The sequence below is a fragment of the Mesoplodon mirus genome (genome assembly GCF_964341445.2).
Source record: "Mesoplodon mirus genome assembly, chromosome: 2".
NCBI classification, from domain to species: domain Eukaryota; kingdom Metazoa; phylum Chordata; class Mammalia; order Artiodactyla; family Ziphiidae; genus Mesoplodon; species Mesoplodon mirus.
This window is the reverse complement of record NC_138977.1, coordinates 46,355,203-46,376,558: the sequence shown is the minus strand read 5'-3', so window position 1 is coordinate 46,376,558 and position 21,356 is coordinate 46,355,203. Positions and strand designations below refer to the sequence as shown.

The window sequence follows — 21,356 nt, the reverse complement described above, 5'->3', positions numbered from 1 at the left end:
AAATTATAGGATATCTGTATAATACAAACACTACAACTGAAATCAGTGCTGTTTGCAAATTCAATTTTTTCTTTTTCTGAAATCACTTGACTATTGACAAATGGCTTCTGTTACCTTTTACTATACAAAATTTTCTAATTCTTACACAGTCAATTTTGTTTTACAGTTTCTGGCTTTCTAGCTAAAAGTCTCTCCAGTCCCTAGGTTGTACATGCAGCCTCATAAATTTCTTAGAGTTAAGTCTGTAATACACCTTATTTTTGTATATGGTGTGATACAGTGGTCTAATTTTATTTTCCAGATGGATAGCCAATTACTCTAGCATTACTTATTAAATAAACCCACTGAATTGAAATACCACCTTTGTCATATTAAGATACATGTGCATCTATTTCTGAATTGTCTATTCTTTTCTATGGATCTTTATATCCAATCCTTCACCCATACTGATTTGATTACAAGAGCTTTAAATAGGTTCTAAAATTTGATAAGGCAAGTCCCCTTCACTATCTTTTTCCCCCCAGAAGCTATTCTCAAAACAGTTATCTTTATTTATGAACTGACAGATTTTAATCAATTTTTTTAAAGTTGTAATTAATTTTTAAATTTTATAAAGTAGATATTGTCTTCTCATCTAAGAATATGGTTTATCTGTCTATTTGTGAAAACCTTAATTCAGATTGTATATTTTCCTCAAATTTATTCCTAAGTATTTTACAGTTTTTTCATAATAGTGAATGAAATATTTTCCTATTTCCATTAATAGTATAAAGAAACACTGATTTTTTGTACATTTACCTCATATTGAGCCATCTTGCCACATTAATTCTATAGTTTATTTCCTTGGGTTTTCTAGATATACAATCATGTCATCAGCAAAAAGAGATGATCTCTTTTCAATGTTTATACTAGTTAACTACCCTGCTCATTACATTTGTGAAAACTTATATATTTTCCACATGTTGCTATGATAAATTACGTTGCTAGATATCCTGTTACAAAACCAACCCTCCATTCCTGAAATAAACCTTACTCAAAGTATATTCCTTTAGAATTTGATAAATAGCTGGATTCTCTTTACTTGTATTTCATTTAGAATTTCTGCATTTGTTTTCTTTGGTCAGCTTTATTGAGGTATAATCCACATACAACAAAATTGACCCTTTTTAGGTGGACAGTTCTATGTATTTGGACAAACAAGTTCCCATCACCACAGCCAAGATACAGAACATTTCCATCACCCCAAAAAGTTCCCTCCTGCCTCCTGTAGCCTCCTCTCCCTTACCTCCAGCTCCTAGCAACTACTGATCTGTTTCCCACCTCCAGTTGTACCTTTTGCGTGAATCATATAAATGGAATCATACCATATGTAGCCCTTTCAGTCTGGCTTCTTTTGCTTAGTGTAATTTGCATCTCTACTAGAATTATCTGTTTATACATTTTTGTTTTGGGGTACTAAAAACAGAGATGTAAAATGCTGCCACTGCTCTGAGAAACAATTTGGTAGTTCTTCAAAAAGTTGAACATACGAGTTACCACATGACCAAGCAATTCCCATTCTAGGTTTATGTATCCAAGAGAAGTAAAAGCATACATCCACACAAACACTTGTACACAAGCATTAATAGCAACATTATTCATATTAGCCAAAAAGTGGAAACAACCAAAATGTTTATCAATTGATGAATAAATTAAAATGTTGTATAGTCATACAATGAAATATTATTCATCAATAAAAAGGAATGAAGTGCTGTTACATGCTACAACATGAATGAACCTTGAAAATATTATGCTATGTGAGAGAAAGCCAGTCAACCACATACCATATGATTTCATTTATATGAAGTGTCCAAAAGAGGCAAATCCATACAAACAAAAAGTGGTTGCTTAGGGCTGGGGGGGTTTGGGATGAAATGGGGAGTTGCTGCTAATGGGTATGGAGTTTGTTTTTAGAGTGATGAAAATGTTCTAAAACTGACTGTGGTGATGGTTGTACAAAACTATGAATATACTAAAAATCACTGAATTACATTGAATAGGTGAATTGTATGGTATGTGAATTATATCTCAATGAAACTGTTTAAAAAAAATCTATACTTTTCATTTTGTCTGAAATAAAGTAACTTTGGAATTAGCTCTAATGGTTAGACAAAATTCAGCAATGAAACTATCTGACCTTGGTGCTTTTTCCATGGTTGATCTTTAATAACTTTCCCAATTGCTTCTATGGTATTTGTCTATTTAAGATTTTTCTCTGTAGATCAATTTTGCTAGAAAATCATGTTTTCTCTAACTTCTCAGTTTACTGCTGTGAATTCCATTGCAGTATTTTCTTATTCTCTTGGGTATATCTGTGGTAATGTCTCCTTTCTCACTTCTAATTTTTCTTTACCTTCTTCAGGCTCATGAGATGAGTCTTTTTTTCCTTCTTCAGACTCATGTTTCGCCGTTTTAATGGTCTTTTTTTCTTCCTTAAATTATTTATTTATTTATTTGGCTGCGTCGGGTCTTAGTTGCAGCATGCAGAATCTTTTAGTTGCAGCCTGTGGGATCTTTTAGTTGCAGCATGCAGGATCTTTAGTTGCAGCATGCAAACCCGTAGCTGCAGCATATGGGATATAGTTCCCTGACCAGGGATCAAACCCAGGCCCCCTGCATTGGGAGTGTGGAAGTCTTAGCCCCTGGGCCACCAGGGAAGTCCCTTAATGGTCTTTTCAAAGAAACAGCTTTTCCATTTAATCTTTCTATTATGATTAATTTTTTTTGTTTTACTTATTTCACTTTATCTTTATTTCTCTCTTATTGGTTTCTGTTGGCTTAGCAGTAGTATTTTTCTAACTTAAGATCAGTACTAAGTTCTTTACTTTTTGCATTTGTACTTTTAAAAATGGAGACTTTTTAAGGTTATAAATTGTCCTCTGAGTGCAGCTTTTGCTGTATCCCATTGATTCTGCTATATAATGTTTGTTTTCATGATAATTTCAACTTTTGTTGCTATTCATTCTTTTACTTCCTCTTGTTAATTTAAAGTTCTATTGCTTTTCATTCATTAACAGTTACACTCCCTTTTCTAGCACTCAAAATCAAAACTGTATTTTTCTACTATTTTTATGAAAACCAGATATTAATGATCTGATGCATACTTTTCTTGCACCAAGATGATTTTTTTTTTCCACAGCTTTCCCACCACCCTCTCAATAAAATGCTAATTTTAGGACATTTTCACGTTCTTCACCCAGTCCTGTAAGATGTCTCCTCCAACTTCCAGGTTTTAATGAGAAAGTTTGGTACTTTCAGTTTCAGACTATTATTATTTCCTTTTAGTCTGTTTTTTTCTATTGCAAAAATCCATATTTAGCATTTCCATCATGTATACAGTCTTATAAATATTGGAAAAAAGTCCAAATTACTACCTGTAAGGTTCTATGGGAAAGGTCCATGAGTTTCCTCTTGTATTGTGCAATTTTGGCCATAGTTGTAGTTTGATTCTTCTGTAATTCACCAATATCTTCAGATATGATCTGTTTTTAAAAAAAAATTTTTAAGGTAAATCAAATATAGGTATCACAACTATTTATCAGGTTTACCTATATGCAAAAAATGAGCCTAAGATTCATCTTTCAAAATATAAGCTTTTTCTTTAAATCTCCTTTTATATTTTTTCCCCTTTTGTACATCTAAAAATTAGAAAGTACCATTCAAAAATTTCTTTAGAGCTCCAGAAAATTTAGTGATGAGGCAAAGTGTATAGAAAAATAATATATTTCAGAAATAATTAAGGAACTTGAAGTAATACTGTAGAACAGAGCCAACAACCAGGCCATTAATGGAAAAAGTTAAGATCTATAAAGTGACATGCAGGAGGGGCCTAAAATATAGTATATAGTCCAATATCAACTGTAACAGAATATTATGGAGGGATATGCTCACAGTGGAGGGGAAAAGGAAGGATATTAATTATACAACTGAAGACATTTTTATGTCTCTGGATCTTTGATTTGCTCTTTCCCTAGCCTGAAATCCTACTGTTCCACCTTATGAAAGTCTTAACCTTACAGAGTGAGTTAAAATCCTATTTTATTATAGCTTCCCAATCAAAATTAACCCCATTATTGTTCCTATCATAATTAATCATTCTGTGACACTGGCTTATATTGAGATGTTATAAGTAAGAGGGTAAGAAGATCGTACAAGACATATTTTAGCATGTCTACCTACACATGTCACCTTTTAAGGAAACTTTCCAATGCCAGGCCATGTTGAAGGGGCAAAATTAGGTGACCATATTTTATATTATGTAACCCAGGCACCCTCCCCATCTCAGTTTTGCAAAGTTGGCAGGGCTTCTAGACAAAAAAGTAATTATTCTTCTATACCAGCAATACTAAGAAAAATAGAAATGTTACCACTCCCAGTATTTACTGACAAACACTAAAACAGTCTAGGAATTAACCAAGAAAAAATGCCTATGATTTTTAAAGAGGTTATTTTAAATCTGTTACAAAGGACACAGGAGACCTCAATGAGTAAAGAAACATGTTCATGATGGAATAATTTAATATTATTAAGATTCAATTATCTACAAATTATATATTTAATGTAATTCCAATTAAAATTCTAGCATTTTGACAAACTCATTCTAAAACTGTTATAGAAGAATGAAGATCCATAAAGAGCTTAAAAATTTGAAAAGAACGAAGATTGGAGATTCACTCTACCACACATATTTAAGATATACTACAAAGCCATAAGAGTAAAATAATGTGAAACTGATTTAAGAACAGACTACATCACATATATATGGGAACTTGGTTTGATAAATGCTTTGATAAATCATTGAGGAAAATAGTTTTTTTGTGAATGACACTGGAAAAATTGACCCACAATTTAGAGAAAGTTGGGTTCATGTCACTTAGTATATATAAAGTGAACTCCATGAGGACAGACGACTCAAATGTGAAAGGTTAAAGTCTAAAATAATAGAAAAAAAAAATGTAGGAGACTCTAAGACCTTGGGTGAGGAATGATTTCTTAAGCAAATTCCCAAAAAAGAAAACACAAGGCCAAAACAAACCGATGGATATCATTACATTAAAATTAAGGTTTTCATAAACAACAAGATCCTACTGTATAGCACAGGGAACTATATTCAATATCCTGTGATACACCATAATGGAAAAGAATACGACAAACAATATATATATATATATATATATATATATGTAACACTGAATCACTTTGCTGTATAGTAGAAATTAACACAGCATTGTAAATCAACAACAACAACAAAATAAAGGTTTGCTGTTCAACTATGGACACTAAAGACAGAGCAGAGAGATGAGAAAAGTAGGAGATATTTAAAATGTTATAAACAGACTAGGGGTTAAAATCTATAATAAACGATGAGCTCCTGAAATTCAAAAAGGAAAGATATGAGGCTCAATAGAAAAACTGGACAAGATAGACTAGGTACATGCCATTCTATCTCTCCTGTTGAAGACAGCCGTAAAATGAACAGAATGCATGGGCAACTACCTGAGGACTCTGAAAAATGAAAAGTGGCAGGAGGAAGAAGACATGAATTTGAAGTACCACTGAACTAGTGGTGAGTTTACCATTATTTTCCTCTCTGGCAGCCCCCCAAGTTTGGTTTCAACACAGCCCCAAACCTGGAAGTTTTGGGCTGTGTTGAAACCCAGCTCTAGCTCTAGTGCAAGGAAATACATTATGGTATCTAGAAAAGAGTTTCTCAGTTTTAACACTATTAATTCAGGCCAGATAATTCTTCGTTGGAGTGCTACTGTTCTGTACAGTGTAGGATACTTATCAGAATCCTGGTTTCTACCCACTAGATGCCTGTAGCATCCCCCAACCCCCCAGCTGTAACAACCAAAGAAGTCTCCAGATACTGCCAAATGTGCCCTGGGGGACAAAATCACCACCACCACAACCCCCAATGAGAACTACTGCCCTCGACCAACCACTAAAAAAACTGATAGTTGAAATGACAATAAATTAAAAACAATACTAAAAAATGTCCAAATAACCCAGAAGAATGCAAAAAAGAGGAAAGAGAGGAAGGAAAAACAGAGCGAACAGTTAATAAGATTGTAGGTCTAAATCTAAATTTTATGCTGTCTACAGAAAACGTACTTCAAATATGATAAACGAAGGTTAAAAGTAAAAGGACGGAGGAAGACATACCATACAAACACTAATCAAAAGAAAGCTAGAGTAGCTTTATGTTAATATCAGAGAAAGTAGACTTCCGAGCAAAGAGGACTCCCAGGGATAAAGAGGAACATTATGGAATAATAAAAAGTATATATGCCAAAAAAATGTAACAATCCTAGATACTTAGGTACTTAACAGCAAACCTTCAAAATACATGAAAGGAGAAAAAGACAAATGCATAATTGTAGCTGGAGACTTCAACTCTCCTCTTACAATAGAATTAGTAGACAGAAAATTCAGTAAGAATATAGAAAAACTGAACAATCTATCAAATGGATCTCACATTAACAGAAAACTCCAAGAATAGCAGAATCCACATTCTTTTCATAGGCATGTGGGTTAAAAACCTTTACAAAGTTAAGGACTTCCCTGGTGGCGCAGTGGTTAAGAATCTGCCTGACAATTCAGGGGACATGGGTTCAAGCCCTGGTCCTGGAAGATCCCACATGCCACGGAACAACTAAGCACATGCACCACAACTACTGAGCCTGTGCTCTAGAGCCCGCGAGCCACAACTACTGAGCCCGTGTGCCACAACTACTGAAGCCCGCACACCTAGAGCCCATGCTCCCCAACAAGAGAAGCCACCGCACCGCAACAAAGAGTAGCCCCCGCTCGCCACAACTAGAGAAAGCCCGTGTGCAGCAACAAAGACCCAATGCAGCCAAAATAAATAAATAAATAAATAAATTTATTTATTAAAAAAAAAAAACCCTTTACAAAGTTAAAAGAATTGAAATCATACAAAGTTCTCTGACCATACAGAATTAGACTAGATAACAACAGAGTAACAGAAAAATCTCCAGACACTTGAATATGAAACAAGTTTAAATAATCCATTAGGTCCCTGGGGGAAGACGGCAGCAGAGTAAGACGCGGAGATCACCTTCCTCCCCAGAGATACACCAGAAATTCATCTACACTTGGAACAACTCCTACAGAACACCTACTGAACGCTGGCAGAAGACCTCAGACCCCCCCAAAGGCAAGAAACTCCCCCACGTACCTGGGTGGGGCAAAAGAAAAAAGAATAAACAGAGACAAAAGGATAGGGACGGGACCTGCACCAGTGGGAGGGAGCCGTGAAGGAGGAAAGGTTTCCACACACTAGAAGCCCCTTCGCGGGCGGAGACTGCGGGTGGCGGAGGGGGAAAGCTTCGGAGTAGCGGAGGAGAGCGCAGCAACAGGGGTGCGGAGGGCAAAGCGGAGAGATTCCCGCACAGAGGATCAGTGCCGACCGGCACTCACCAGCCCGAGAGGCTTGTCTGCTCCGCAGCCGGGGCAGGCGGTGCTGGGAGCTGAGGCTGGGTTTCTGTTGGAGCGCAGGAAGTGAACACAGCCTGAAGGGATTAGTGCACCATGGCAGGCCGGGAGTCCGGGAAAAAGTCTGGACCTGCCGAAGAGGCAAGAGACTTTTTCTTGCCTCTTTGTTTCCTGGTGCACGAGGAGAGGGGATTAAGAGCACCGCTTAAAGGAGCTCCAGAGACGGAAGCGAGCCGCAGCTATCAGCGTGGACCCCAGAGGCAGGCGTGGGACGCTGGGGCTGCTGCTGCCGCCAAGAGGCCTGTGTGCAAGCGCAGGTCACTGTCCACGCCCCCTTTCCGGGGAGCCTGTGCAGCCCGCCACTGCCGGGGTCCGGGGATCCAGGGACGGCTTTCCTGGGAGAGCGCACGGCGCGCCTCGGGCTGGTGCAACGTCACGCTGGCCTCTGCCGCCGCAGGCTCGCCCCACACTCCGTACCCCTCCCTCCCCCCGGCCTGAGTGAGCCAGAGTCCCCGAAGCAGCTGCTCCTTAAACCCCATCCTGTCTGAGCAAAGAACAGACGCCCTCCGGTGACCTACACGCAGAGGTGGGCCAAATCCAAAGCTGAGATCTGGGAGCTGTGAGAATAAAGAAGAGAAAGGGAAATCTCTCCCAGCAGCCTCAGAAGCAGATTAAATCTCCACAATCAACTTGATGTACCCTGCATCTGTGGAATACATGAATAGACGACGAATCATCCCAAATTGAGGAGGTGGACTTTGAGAGCAAGATTTACGATTTTTTCCCCGTTTCCTCTTTTTGTGAATGTGTATGTATATGCTTCTGTGTGAGAATTTGTCTATATAGTTTTGCTTCCACCATTTCTCCCAGGGTTCTATCCGTCCGTTTTTTTTCTATTTTTCAATTTTTAATAATTATTTTTTATTTTAATAACGCTATTATCATACTTTATTCTATTTTATCTTCTCTCTTTCTCTTTTTCCTATCTTCCCTCCTCCCTCCCTCCTTTCTTTCTTTCTTCCTTCCTTCCTCCCTCCCTTTCTTTCTTTCTTTCTTCTTCTACTAATTCTTCCGTTCTACTTTTTCCTCCCTTTATTCTGAGCCGGGTGTATGAAAGGCTCTTGGTGCTGCAGCCAGGAGTCAGTGCTGTGCCTCTGAGGTGGGAGAGCCAACTTCAGGACACGGATCCACAAGAGACCTCCCAGCTCCACATAATATCAAATGGCGAAAATCTCCCAGAGACCTCCATCTCAACACCAGCACCAAGCTTCACTCAACGACCAGCAAGCTACAGTGCTGGACACCCTATGCCAAACAACTAGCAAGACAGGAACACAACCCCGCCCATTAGCAGAGAGGCTGCCTAAAAACATAATAAGGCCACAGGCACCCCAAAACACACCACCAGACGTGGACCTGTCCACCAGAAAGACAAGATCGAGCCTCATCCACCAGAACACAGGCACCAGTCCCCTCCAACAGGAAGCCTACACAACCCACTGAAACAACCTTAGCCACCGGGGACAGACACCAAAAAAAACAGGAACTATGAACCTGCAGCCTGCAAAAAGGAGACCCCAAACACAGTAAGATAAGCAAAATGAGAAGACAGAAAAACACACAGCAGAAGGAGCAAGATAAAAACCCACCAGACCTAACAAATGAAGAGGAAATAGGCAGTCTAACTAAAAAAGAATTCAGAATAATGATAGTAAAGATGATCCAAGATCTTGGAAATAGAATAGAGAAAATGTAAGAAACAGTTAACAAGGAACTAGAAGAACTAAAGAAGAATCAAGCAACGATTAAAAACACAATAAATGAAATTAAAAATACTCTAGATGGGATCAATAGCAGAATAACTGAGGCAGAAGAACGGATAAGTGAGGTGGAAGATAAAATAGTGGAAATAACTACTGCAGAGCAGAATAAAGAAAAAAGAATAAAAAGAACAGAGGACAGTCTCAGAGACCTCTGGGACAACATTAAACGCACCAACATTCGAATTATAGGGGTTCCAGAAGAAGAAGAGAAAAAGAAAGGGACTGAGAAAATATTTGAAGAGATTATAGTTGAAAACTTCCCTAATATGGGAAAGGAAATAGTTAATCAAGTCCAGGAGGCACAGAGAGTCCCATACAGAATAAATCCAAAGAGAAATACGCCAAGACACATATTAATCAAACTGTCAAAAATTAAACACAAATAAAACATATTAAAAGCAGCAAGGGAAAAACAACATATAACACACAAGGGAATCCCCATCAGGTTAACAGCTGATCTTTCAGCAGAAATTCTACAAGCCAGAAGGGAGTGGCAGGACATATTTAAAGTGATGAAGGAGAAAAACCTGCAACCAAGATTACTCTACCCAGCAAGGATCTCATTCAGATTTGATGGAGAAATTAAAACCTTTACAGACAAGCAAAAGCTGAGAGAGTTCAGCACCACCAAACCAGCTTTACAACAAATGCTAAAGGAACTTCTCTAGGCAAGAAACACAAGAGAAGGAAAAGACCTACAATAACAAACCCAAAACAATTAAGAAAATGGGAATAGGAACATACATATCGATAATTACCTTAAATGTAAATGGACAAAATGCTCCCACCAAAAGACACAGAGTGGCTGAATGGATACAAAAACAAGACCCATATATATGCTGTCTCCAAGAGACCCACTTCAGACCTAGAGACACATACAGATTGAAAGTAAGGGGATGGAAAAAGATATTCCATGCAAATGGAAATCAAAAGAAAGCTGGAGTAGCAATTCTCATACCAGACAAAATAGACTTTAAAATAAACACTATTAGAAGAGACAAAGAAGGACACTACATAATGATCAAGGGATCAATCCAAGAAGAAGATATAACAATTGTAAATATTTATGCACTCAACCTCAATACATAAGGCAAATACTAACAGCCATAAAAGGGGAAATTGACAGCAACACATTCATAGTAGGGAACTTTAACACCCCACTTTCACCAATGGACAGATCATCCAAAATGAAAATAAATAAGGAAACACAAGCTTTAAATGATATATTAAACAAGATGGACTTAATTGATATTTCTAGGACATTCCATCCAAAAACAACAGAATATACATTTTTCTCAAGTGCTCATGGAACATTCTCCAGGATAGATCATATCTTGGGTCACAAATCAAGCCTTGGTAAATTTAAGAAAAATGAAATTGTATCAAGTATCTTTTCCGTCCACAATGCTATGAGAATAGATATCAATTACAGGAAAAGATCTGTAAAAAATACTAACACTTGGAGGCTAAACAATACACTACTTAATAACGAAGTGATCACTGAACAAATCAAAGAGGAAATCACAAAATACCTAGAAACAAATGACAATGGAGACACGACGACCCAAAACCTATGGCATGCAGCAAAAGCAGTTCTAAGAGGGAAGTTTATAGCAATACAATCCCACCTTAAGAAACAGGAAACATCTCGAATAAACAACCTAACCTTGAACCTAAAGCAATTAGAGAAAGAAGAACAAAAACACCCCAAAGTTAGCAGAAGGAAAGAAATCATAAAGATCAGATCAGAAATAAATGAAAAACAAATGAAGGAAACAATAGCAAAGATCAATAAAACTAAAAGCTGGTTCTTTGAGAAGATAAACAAAATTGATAAACCTTTAGCCAGACTCATCAAGAAAAAAAGGGAGAAGACTCAGATCAATAGAATTAGAAATGAAAAAGGAGAAGTAACACCTGACACTGCAGAAATACAAAGGTTCATGAGAGATTACTACAAGCGACTCTATGCCAATAAAATGGACAACCTGGAAAAATGGACAAATTCTTAGAAATGCACAACCTTCCAAGACTGAATCAAAGAATCAGGAAGAAACAGAAAATATGAACAGGACAATCACAAGCACTGAAATTGAAAGTGTGATTAAAAATCTTCCAACAAACAAAAGCCCAGGAACAGATGGCTTCACAGGCGAATTCTATCAAACATTTAGAGAAGAGCTAACTCCTATCCTTCTCAAACTCTTCCAAAATATAGCAGAGGGAGGAACACTCCCAAACTCATTCTATGAGGCCACCATCACCCTGTTACCAAAACCAGAGAAGGATCTCACAAAGAAAGAAAACTGCAGGCTAATATCACTGATGAACATAGATGCAAAAATCCTCAACAAAATACTAGGAAACAGAATCCAACAGCACATTAAAAGGATCATACACCATGATCAAGTGGGGTTTATTCCAGGAATGCAAGGATTCTTCAATATACGCAAATCAATCAACGTGATACACCATATTAACAAATTGAAGGAGAAAAACCATATGATCATCTCAATAGATGCAAAGAAAGCTTTAGACAAAATTCAACACCCATTTATGATAAAAACCCTGCAGAAAGTAGGCATAGAGGGAACTTTCCTCAACATAATAAAGGCCATATATGACAAAACCACAGCCAACATCGTCCTCGATGGTGAAAAACTGAAACCATTTCCACTAAGATCAGGAAGAAGACAAGGCTGCCCACTCTCACCACTCTTATTCAACATAGTTTTGGAAGTTTTAGCCACAGCAATCAGAGAAGAAAAGGAAATAAAAGGAATCCAAATCGGAAAAGAAGAAGTAAAGCTGTCACTGTTTGCAGATGACATGATACTATACATAGAGAATCCTAAAGATGCTACCAGAAAACTACTAGAGCTAATCAATAAATTTGGTAAAGTAGCAGGATACAAAAATAATGCACAGAAATCTCTGGCATTCCTGTACACTAATGATGAAAAATCTGAAAATGAAATCAAGAAAACACTCCCATTTACCATTGCAACAAAAAGAATAAAATATCTAGGAATAAACCTACCTAAAGAGACAAAAGACCTGTATGCAGAAAATTATAAGACATTGATGAAAGAAATTAAAGATGATACAAATAGATGGAGAGATATACCATGTTCTTGGATTGGAAGAATCAATATTGTGAAAATGACTCTACTACCCAAAGCAATCTATAGATTCAATGCAATCCCTATCAAATTACCACTGGCATTTTTCACAGAACTAGAACAAAACATTTCAAAATTTGTTTGGAAAAACAAAAGACCCCAAATAGCCAAAGCAATCTTGAGAACGAAAAACGGAGCTGGAGGAATCAGGCTCCCTGATTTCAGACTATACTACAAAGCTACAGTAATCAAGACAGTGTGGTACTGGCACAAAAACAGAAAGATAGATCAATGGAACAGGATAGAAAGCCCAGAGATAAACCCACGCACATATGGTCAACTTATCTTTGATAAAGGAGGCAGGAATGTACAGTGGAGAAAGGACAGTCTCTTCAATAAGTGGTGCTGGGAAAACTGGATAGGGACATGTAAAAGTATGAGATTAGATCACTCCCTAACACCATACACAAAAATAAGCTCAAAATGGATTAAAGACCTAAATGTAAGGCCAGACACTATCAAACTCTTAGAGGAAAACATAGGCAGAACACTCTATGACATAAATCACAGCAAGATCCTTTTTGACCCACCTCCTAGAGAAATGGAAATAAAGACAAAAATAAACACATGGGACCTAATGAAACTTCAAAGCTTTTGCACAGCAAAGGAAACCATAAACAAGACCAAAAGACAACCCTCAGAATGGGAGAAAATATTTGCAAATGAAGCAACTGACAAAGGATTAATCTCCAAAATTTATAAACAGCTCATGCAGCTCAATAGCAAAAAAACAAACAACCCAATCCAAAAATGGGCAGAAGACCTAAATAGACATTTCTCCAAAGAAGATATACAGACTGCCAACAAACACATGAAAGAATGCTCAACATCATTAATCATTAGAGAAATGCAAATCAAAACTACAATGAGATATCATCTCACACCAGTCAGAATGGCCATCATCAAAAAATCTAGAAACAATAAATGCTGGAGAGGGTGTGGAGAAAAGGGAACACTCTTGCACTGCTGGGGGGAATGTGAATTGGTACAGCCGCTATGGAGAACGGTATGGAGGTTCCTTAAAAAACTACAAATAGAACTATCATATGACCCAGCAATCCCACTACTAGGCATATACCCTGAGAAAACCATAATTCAAAAAGAGACCTGTACCAAAATGTTCATTGCAGCTCTATTCACAATAGCCCAGAGATGGACACAACCTAAGTGTCCATCATCCACTGAATGGATAAAGAAAATGTGGCACATATATACAATGGAATATTACTCAGCCATAAAAAGAAATGAAATTGAGCTATTTGTAATGAGGTGGTTAGACCTAGAGTCTGTCATACAGAGTGAAGTCAGAAAGAGGAAGACAAATACCATATGCTAACACATATATATGGAATTTAAGAAAAAAAAAATGTCATGAAGAACCTAGGGGTAAAACAGGAATAAAGACACAGACCTGCTTGAGAATGGACTTGAGGATATGGGGAGGGGGAAGGGTAAGCTGTGACAAAGCGAGAGAGAGGCATGGACATATATACACTACTAAACTTAAGGTAGATAGGTAGTGGGAAGCAGCCGCATAGCACAGGGAGATCAGCTCGGTGCTTTGTGACTGCCTGGAGGGGTGGGATAGGGAGGGTGGGAGGGAGGGAGACGCAAGAGGGAAGGGATATGGGAACAGATGTATATGTATAACTGATTCACTTTGTTATAAAGCAGAAACTAATAAAAAAAATCCATTAGTCAAAAAAATCCAATAGTCAAATAGAACCCTCATGAGAAATTAGTAAATATTTTTAATGAATCAAAGATGACAAATAGAACATTATCAAAATTTGGGGGATGCAGGTAAAACAGCGCTTAGAAGGCAATTAACAGCACCAAATGCCTTTATTAGAAGTCTCAATAACCTAAGTTGCTACCTTAAGAAACTAGAAAAGGAAGAGAAAAACCCAAAGCAAACAGAATAAAGGAAATGGTTAAGAGTAAAAATTTATGAAACTGTAAACAGAAAATCAGAAGAAGAAAAAAATCAACAAAACCAAGAACTTCTTCTTTGAAAAGATCAATAAAATTGACAAACCTCTAGCGAGGCTGATAAAAATATAGAGAAATAATAGCTTCTTTGGCTTTACTTTGAAGAACTTTGGTCACACCCCATTTATGGTACTATGGACAACTCATTTTAAAAGTGATGCCAATAAATTCAGTGTATCCAGCCTAAGGTAATAAGGCCTGGGTATCATGTCACATTAAAAAACCATGCTGGAATTTTTAGCCAGAGAAAATAATACTAAAAAGGAAGAACGATTATGAAGTTCAAATATCTGTACGGCTATCATAGGAACATAGTGATTACCTACAAAACATGCCAGAGAAAACGGGTGTAAATTATAGCAAGGCAGATTCTGGGTCAATGTAAGAAAGAGAACTTGTATCAATTAGAGCTGACAATGAAATGGGTTGCTTCATAAAACAGTAAGCTTTTCATTACTCAAACAGAGTCCAAATGAATATCTAATTAGGAATTCCATATAAGAGAACATGGAGGTGATGTCTAAGCACCTTTAGGCATTTGATTACAAAAGTCTACTTCATAAAATATTAAGTAGATTTAAGCATTCAATAATTTAAATTTGCTTCATTAACCTACAAATTATAATACACTATGACAACATAATCATAATTGTAGCCTTCATTTTCAAAAGTGTTTAATAAAATAATATGCATTCTCTGGTTGGAATTGAAAATAACAGTCTAATTAATCTGTTAAAGCCAACAATTCTGGGACTTCCTTGGTGGCGCAGTGGTTAAGAATCCGCCTGCCAATGCAGGGGACACAGATTCGAGCCCTGGTCCGGGAAGATCCCACATGCCATAGAGCAACTAAGTCCATGCGCCACAGCTACTGAGCCTGCGTTCTAGAGCCCGCGAGCCACAACTACTGAAGCCCGTGCACCTAGAGCCTGTGCTCCGCAACAAGAGAAGCCACCGCAATGAGAAGACCGTGCACCGCAAAGAAGAGTAGCCCCACTTGCCACAACTAGAGAAAGCCCACACACAGCAACCAAGACCCAATGCAGCCAAAAATAAATACATAAATAAATAAATTTATATTATATAAAAAAGCCAACAATTCTAAATTCATTGTTAAAATATATCAAATCAGATTTACATGTTTTTGGAGGCTCCATAATAAAGAAACTATATAAAAGTATAATTGTTAATTTGCAGTATACACTATATTGTTTCCCCTAAGACAGAACAGTAACTAAAACACATGGTAAAAATAAAGGTCTGTAACCCTTATACTACTCCTAGGGCCAGAGAATGAAGCTAGATTCTTACATCTAATCTGGTCTGATGCTGCTTAGTCATCTGATCTTGAACCTTCAGTCTTCGAAGAAGTTCTCTGAAACCCACCATTGGTACAGGAATTAACCTGAAGAAATACAAGTGGTCAATTTTCAGACCTAAACCTATTATTACAAAATACACGGTAAGGTTTTCATAATAACACTCATGTAATTTCACTATATTTCTAGGGTTCAAAGGCAGATCTATGACTATGAAATCAATAATGTTACACCACAGAGATTTCATCTAACCTTATTTTACAAATGAGGAAATACAGTTTGGTCAAAAACTGCATTATTAAATGCAAATATATAATTAGGGCACTAGTACTCAGATTTTAATGTTTTCACCACACTGTGCTGCTTTACCATAATCAACATTCTTTAAAAAGCAATGAAAAGAAAAATAAACTCACCTCGAATGTAAGAATTATAGTTAACAGCTTGCATTTGTTTGCTTCCTTGGTAGTATATATTAGTTCTTATATGAAAGCAAGATGAAGATACACTTACTTTTCAGAATCAGGGTTATCCACCTTGGCTTGTTCCCAGATAATTGGATCAACACCTACCACAAAGAAGAAATACTTTTTCTAAAAGGAACTATTTTCCATTTTTATATTTGTATGGGAAAAGCCCTGCTAAAGAAAGACACAAAACCTAGAAGCTGCAATGAAAAATGATTGTCAAATATGACCACAAGGGCTTCCCTGGTGGCACAGTGGTTGGGAGTCCGCCTGCCGATGCAGGGGACACGGGTTCGTGCCCCAGTCCGGGAAGATCCCACATGCCGCGAAGCGGCTGGGCCCATGAGCCATGGCCGCTGAGCCTGCGTGTCCGGAGCCTGTGCTCTGCAACGGGAGAGGCCACAGTAGTGAGAGGCCCACGTACCACAAAAAAAAAACCCCAAAAATATGACCACAACAACAAAAAATTGTAGGATAAAGCTAAAAAAAAAAGTGACTTGAAAGCAAGTATCTATAACCTATAGGGTAATAGATTAACCTCCAGAATATAGAAAGAGCCCCTCTAAATCAGAAAGACAAAAAGTTTAATAGAAAATGGGCAAATGACATGAATAGGTAATTCACAAAAATTATAAACAGGGGACTAATAAACATACAAAAAGCTGGTCAACTTTAGTAGTAATCAGGGAAATGCAAATGAAAATAAGTATTAATTTTTTGCCATCAGAATGGCAAAATTAAAGACTGATAATCTCCATTGTTGGCAAAAATAGAGCAGAATGAGAAAACATTAGAAAAATTTTAAATATGAGGAAAAGTAACACATTCCTGTTATGAATGTAAATGGTAGAACTTCCCCTGGAGAGCCTTTTGGCAGTTCTAACAATATGTTAAGTACAGTCATGCCTCTGGCATCCAGAGGATAGGGTTCAGGCCCACCCCACTCCTTGGGGATGCTCAAGTCCCTTGTAAAAAATAGCGTAGTATTTGCAAATAATCTACAGCCATCCTACCATACACTTTAAATCATTTGTAGGTTACTTACACCTAATACAATGTAAATGCTTTGTAAATAGCTGCCAAGGCGCAGCAATTCAAATTTTGTTTTTTTGGAACTTCCTAAAATCTTTTTTTTCTCCTATTTTGGAGCTGTGGTTAGTTGAATGTGCAAATGCAGAACCTGCAGATGTGGAACTCCCAGATACAGAGGGCTGACTGTATACATAATCTTGACTCAAAAATTTCAGTACCAGAGATTACTCTAAAAAAATACACGCCTATGTGTGCTAAGACGTATTTACAAGGATGTTAATTGTTGCACAGTTTATAATAGTAAAAGGTAGAAACAACCTAGAGGTTAAATTCAGTAAGGTACATCCACAGTATTCCACACAGCTTTTAAAAAGAATAAGATTTATCTTTATGTACTGACACGGAAAATACTAAGAAATACTATAAGTAAAAAGGCTATAGTGCAGAATACTTTTTTCAAGGACTTAGTATACATATGCTTACATTAAAATTACAGATAAAGGATTAATAAAGTTCAATAAATTATTGATAATAATTACTTCTATGGAAGAGAGGTAAAGATCTATCACACAGTCAATCTAGAAACTTTTATGGTGAGAACACATTCAGGTTTTACTTGAATACTTAGTTAAAATAAGATAAGCTAGACAAAAATAAAATACTAAGATTACATTGTCTTTGGGTAGATGGAGTATGGACTATTTTTCTTTAGTTCATCATTGCCCAAATTTCTAACAAACATATTAGCTACATAATAGAAAAAACTAAATGAATGAATACAATAAAAACATTCAAAACTATGTCCCAAATAAGCAGACACAATAAGCTGACACTGGTGTTATTAATATTAATAACCAAGCAACACCTCCCAAAATAGAGGAAGCGTGTATTTCTAAATTTTTCATTTCCTCAACTCCATGACTCTGGAAACATACCAGCAGGAGGATTCTGTAAAAGCTGTTTGATCTGTGCAGGAGAAAGTTCTGTTCTAGTCATAGAAAGGGTTACACCAAGTTGCTGCAACTGTGTTTTTATATTGGTTTGTTCAAAATGGGCATATAATGTTGTAGCTGGAACTCTTCTTGAAGTACCATTTGGAGAACGCTCAACAACATAAATGACAACTTCTGTCCTGGGGGAAAGATAACCAAGTTATAAAATATGGAGCACATTAACTCACAGCCACAAATATCAATGCAGCATGTGATTTTAGAAGGGTGCTAGCTGAATTCAGAAGCACCCTTCTAAATTAAAGGGTGCTAAATAAAGTTAAAATGAGGTAGGTAAGTAAGATATTATCTATAAAAGGTATGCTTAGCTGCAAAGTCCTATGTAAATGTTTTTTTTTTTCCCAGAATTGAGAAGTACTTTGGAGATTCTGTTGAAGTTTATGGGTTGCTTCATTGCAATTTAGTCCAAAAAGCAAAATCTGATTTCAGTTATTATATCTCACTGATGATAATAATTCTTCTAACCCAAGATATCCTAAAGCAAATGTCTTGCCACTAAGCATGATAATTATACATAGGACAAGGGAAGTTAATCATATTTATCCATGAATGAACATGTACAGTAATCAGTTAAAACATTCCAATGTCTTTGTGGCCCCTAATTTGCACACAGCCATAATTAAGTTTCCTCCTGTTTCTGAATGAGAAATCTAAGAAATTACTAGCATCTAACAAGAAACCCAAGATTAAGAAAAAAGCTTTTAAACAAATGCTTCTATAAATACTGAAGAATCACTAGCTGAGAAATATTCTGCTTTGAGATTTAATTTGTGCTTTAGCAACAAAAACACTGTTGATTACTCTCTTTGGACCAAGGCACACAGAAATATATAGTATATTTAATGTACACTTACTGATCATCTGGCAATGTTTTAATACCCTCTACATTTACAGTAAGGGTCTGGTTTCCTCCCAAAACTTTATGCAATGATTCTACCAATTGCTGTTGCTGGCTTCGAACATCTGTTTCTTTTTTGTTGAAAACTAAAACCACTAGCCCATCTTCATCTTTATTATTGGGCATACAACTGTAACCTACTGCCTGTGGAATGACAAAACAAACAATATCAAAAACATGTACAGATCTCAAATCACGTGTTTAATATTAACAGCTTAACATCTGCTAAAACAGCTTAATGTCTGGTAATGAAGGGAATATGTAATGATTCTTTCCACAACTCTGTGCCCTAGGAGGTCACACAATTATAAAGAGAAACTTTCTAACCCAAGAATAACATAAACTTAGAGAGAGAAATTAAAATTTCCTCTTCCACAGAGTAACTAAATAGCTTTCTCCTCTGAAAAACTTTGATATCCATCATTGTTGGGTGTTTCCGAACACTGTGGAAACAACTCTGAATGCCATAAAAATGACTGCAGAAGTCATGGACCAAAATGTAATTTACTTGATTATATATTTGACTCATGGAATCTTAAGCGAAGTTTATATAAAGATATATAAAGAAATGTTTACCAAATAAATACTTTTAAAGTACCATAATAACACTGTCAACTTATAAATGCTATAAACAATGTCGACATTATTTTATGGTTTCATGTAATATAAAACTTTATGAAACAGGTTAGTTTTTTACATATATTAAATGACAAACTATACCTTTCTAAAGAATTACTCTTTTAGACAGAAGCCTTTTTTCTCTTTTGTCACCACTTATAATGCAATTTTTTAAAAAGAATTTAAATTCACTCTGTATTAGTTCATTACGCATTTTACCATATGTATGTTAATATATCAATTAAAAAAGAAAAAAATTAAATTGTTATATTCAACCTACGTCTACTATATACCTCTTAGTCCCTACACAAAAGCATTAAAATTTTAACTGTATACACTCAAAGGGTACACTTTCTTTTTGTAGCGTGATGAGATAAAGAGATATTCCCTAACAAGATGGGTTGGTCACCTTCTGTTGTTTAACCATGTTCAAGGATCTGATCCTCAGCCTTGCAACTCCAAACACCAGCCTATGTACACACTAATTAAGTTTAAGAGACTGACATAGGCCAACAAAACTTAAAAGAGGCTGACGTATAAACTGGATTGAAATGCGTTAATTTTTTATGAAAAATACATCACCAAATTGACCTAAATCTCACTGGCTGATAAGCAGAATCTCTGAGAAGCTAAATTCAAATGAGACAGTTTTTTGGTAGGCATGGAATCAGAGCAAAGAAAACATACTATGCTGCTGTAGTACTGGCTTCGGCAGTCAGCTATAACAGTGGCAACAGTATACATGCCAAGCAGAAGAGTTACTCCGATATGCTGGTTATTGTACTTTCCAGGACAATATTAGATGAAAACCACTAAATTCTAGTTTTGGGTCTCCCCTTTATAGGTGCCAAGCAGACCATTTCTGGTTAATGGTAAATGTGTTAACATTTTTTCCTGCTATAAATTACATTCTAGTCACATCTTCCTTCAGTCATATTCTAGTCATCTCAATCACACACATATGTAAGAAATCACTTCAATTTTATAGTTTCTGTACTTTTAAAACGAAAGTGTTATTGTACCATGTTCAAGGAGTACTAAAAAACCAAGCAATTGTTTTCTTAGTATTATTTTAATCCAAATATCACATTTCCTCATACACTCTTCAAGTGAAGATCAAAAGCAGTATTAATACCTTAAAACGGCAAAATGGGTTTTCTTGTGTGAATTCCACAGGTGGAATGTTACTGTTGAAATATCCTTTTCCTGTTCCCCAAAAGGCCTGTAGTTGATTCCATTTTGCCAAAATAGCATCTCTCTCATCTCCCAGTAGTGTTGGAGCAGAAAGAGCACTTGCAGTATTTATCAGTTGGTTGGACTGGGCAGGAGCTTGTGTAGGCTGGCTGAAGAGACCACCTAATGCTAAAAATGTACCCCAAAGTTAGTTTTTCAAAAAAAGAATCAATCAATTCAGGTCCTAGATATGATAAGCAGAATAATATCCCCTGCCCCAAGAGATCCACATCCTAATCCCCAGAACCTGTAAATATGTTACCTTGTATAGCAAAAGGGACTTTG

The 21,356-nt window shown here is 36.6% G+C and overlaps 1 protein-coding gene across 1 annotated transcript in view; it reads right to left on the bottom strand.

The window, feature by feature from the left end:
- The window catches only part of NUP54 (nucleoporin 54), a 40,168-nt gene that overhangs the window by 6,697 nt on the left and 12,115 nt on the right, over positions 1-21,356 (bottom strand). Inside the window, exons 4-9 of the mRNA XM_082611420.1 lie at positions 20,974-21,200; positions 19,177-19,364; positions 18,248-18,444; positions 16,327-16,381; positions 15,806-15,899; positions 3,414-3,521 (exon numbers count right to left, since the gene is read on the bottom strand). Of these exons, the coding sequence (XP_082467546.1) occupies positions 3,414-3,521; positions 15,806-15,899; positions 16,327-16,381; positions 18,248-18,444; positions 19,177-19,364; positions 20,974-21,200 (869 nt within the window). The remainder of the gene's footprint in view (positions 1-3,413; positions 3,522-15,805; positions 15,900-16,326; positions 16,382-18,247; positions 18,445-19,176; positions 19,365-20,973; positions 21,201-21,356) is intronic.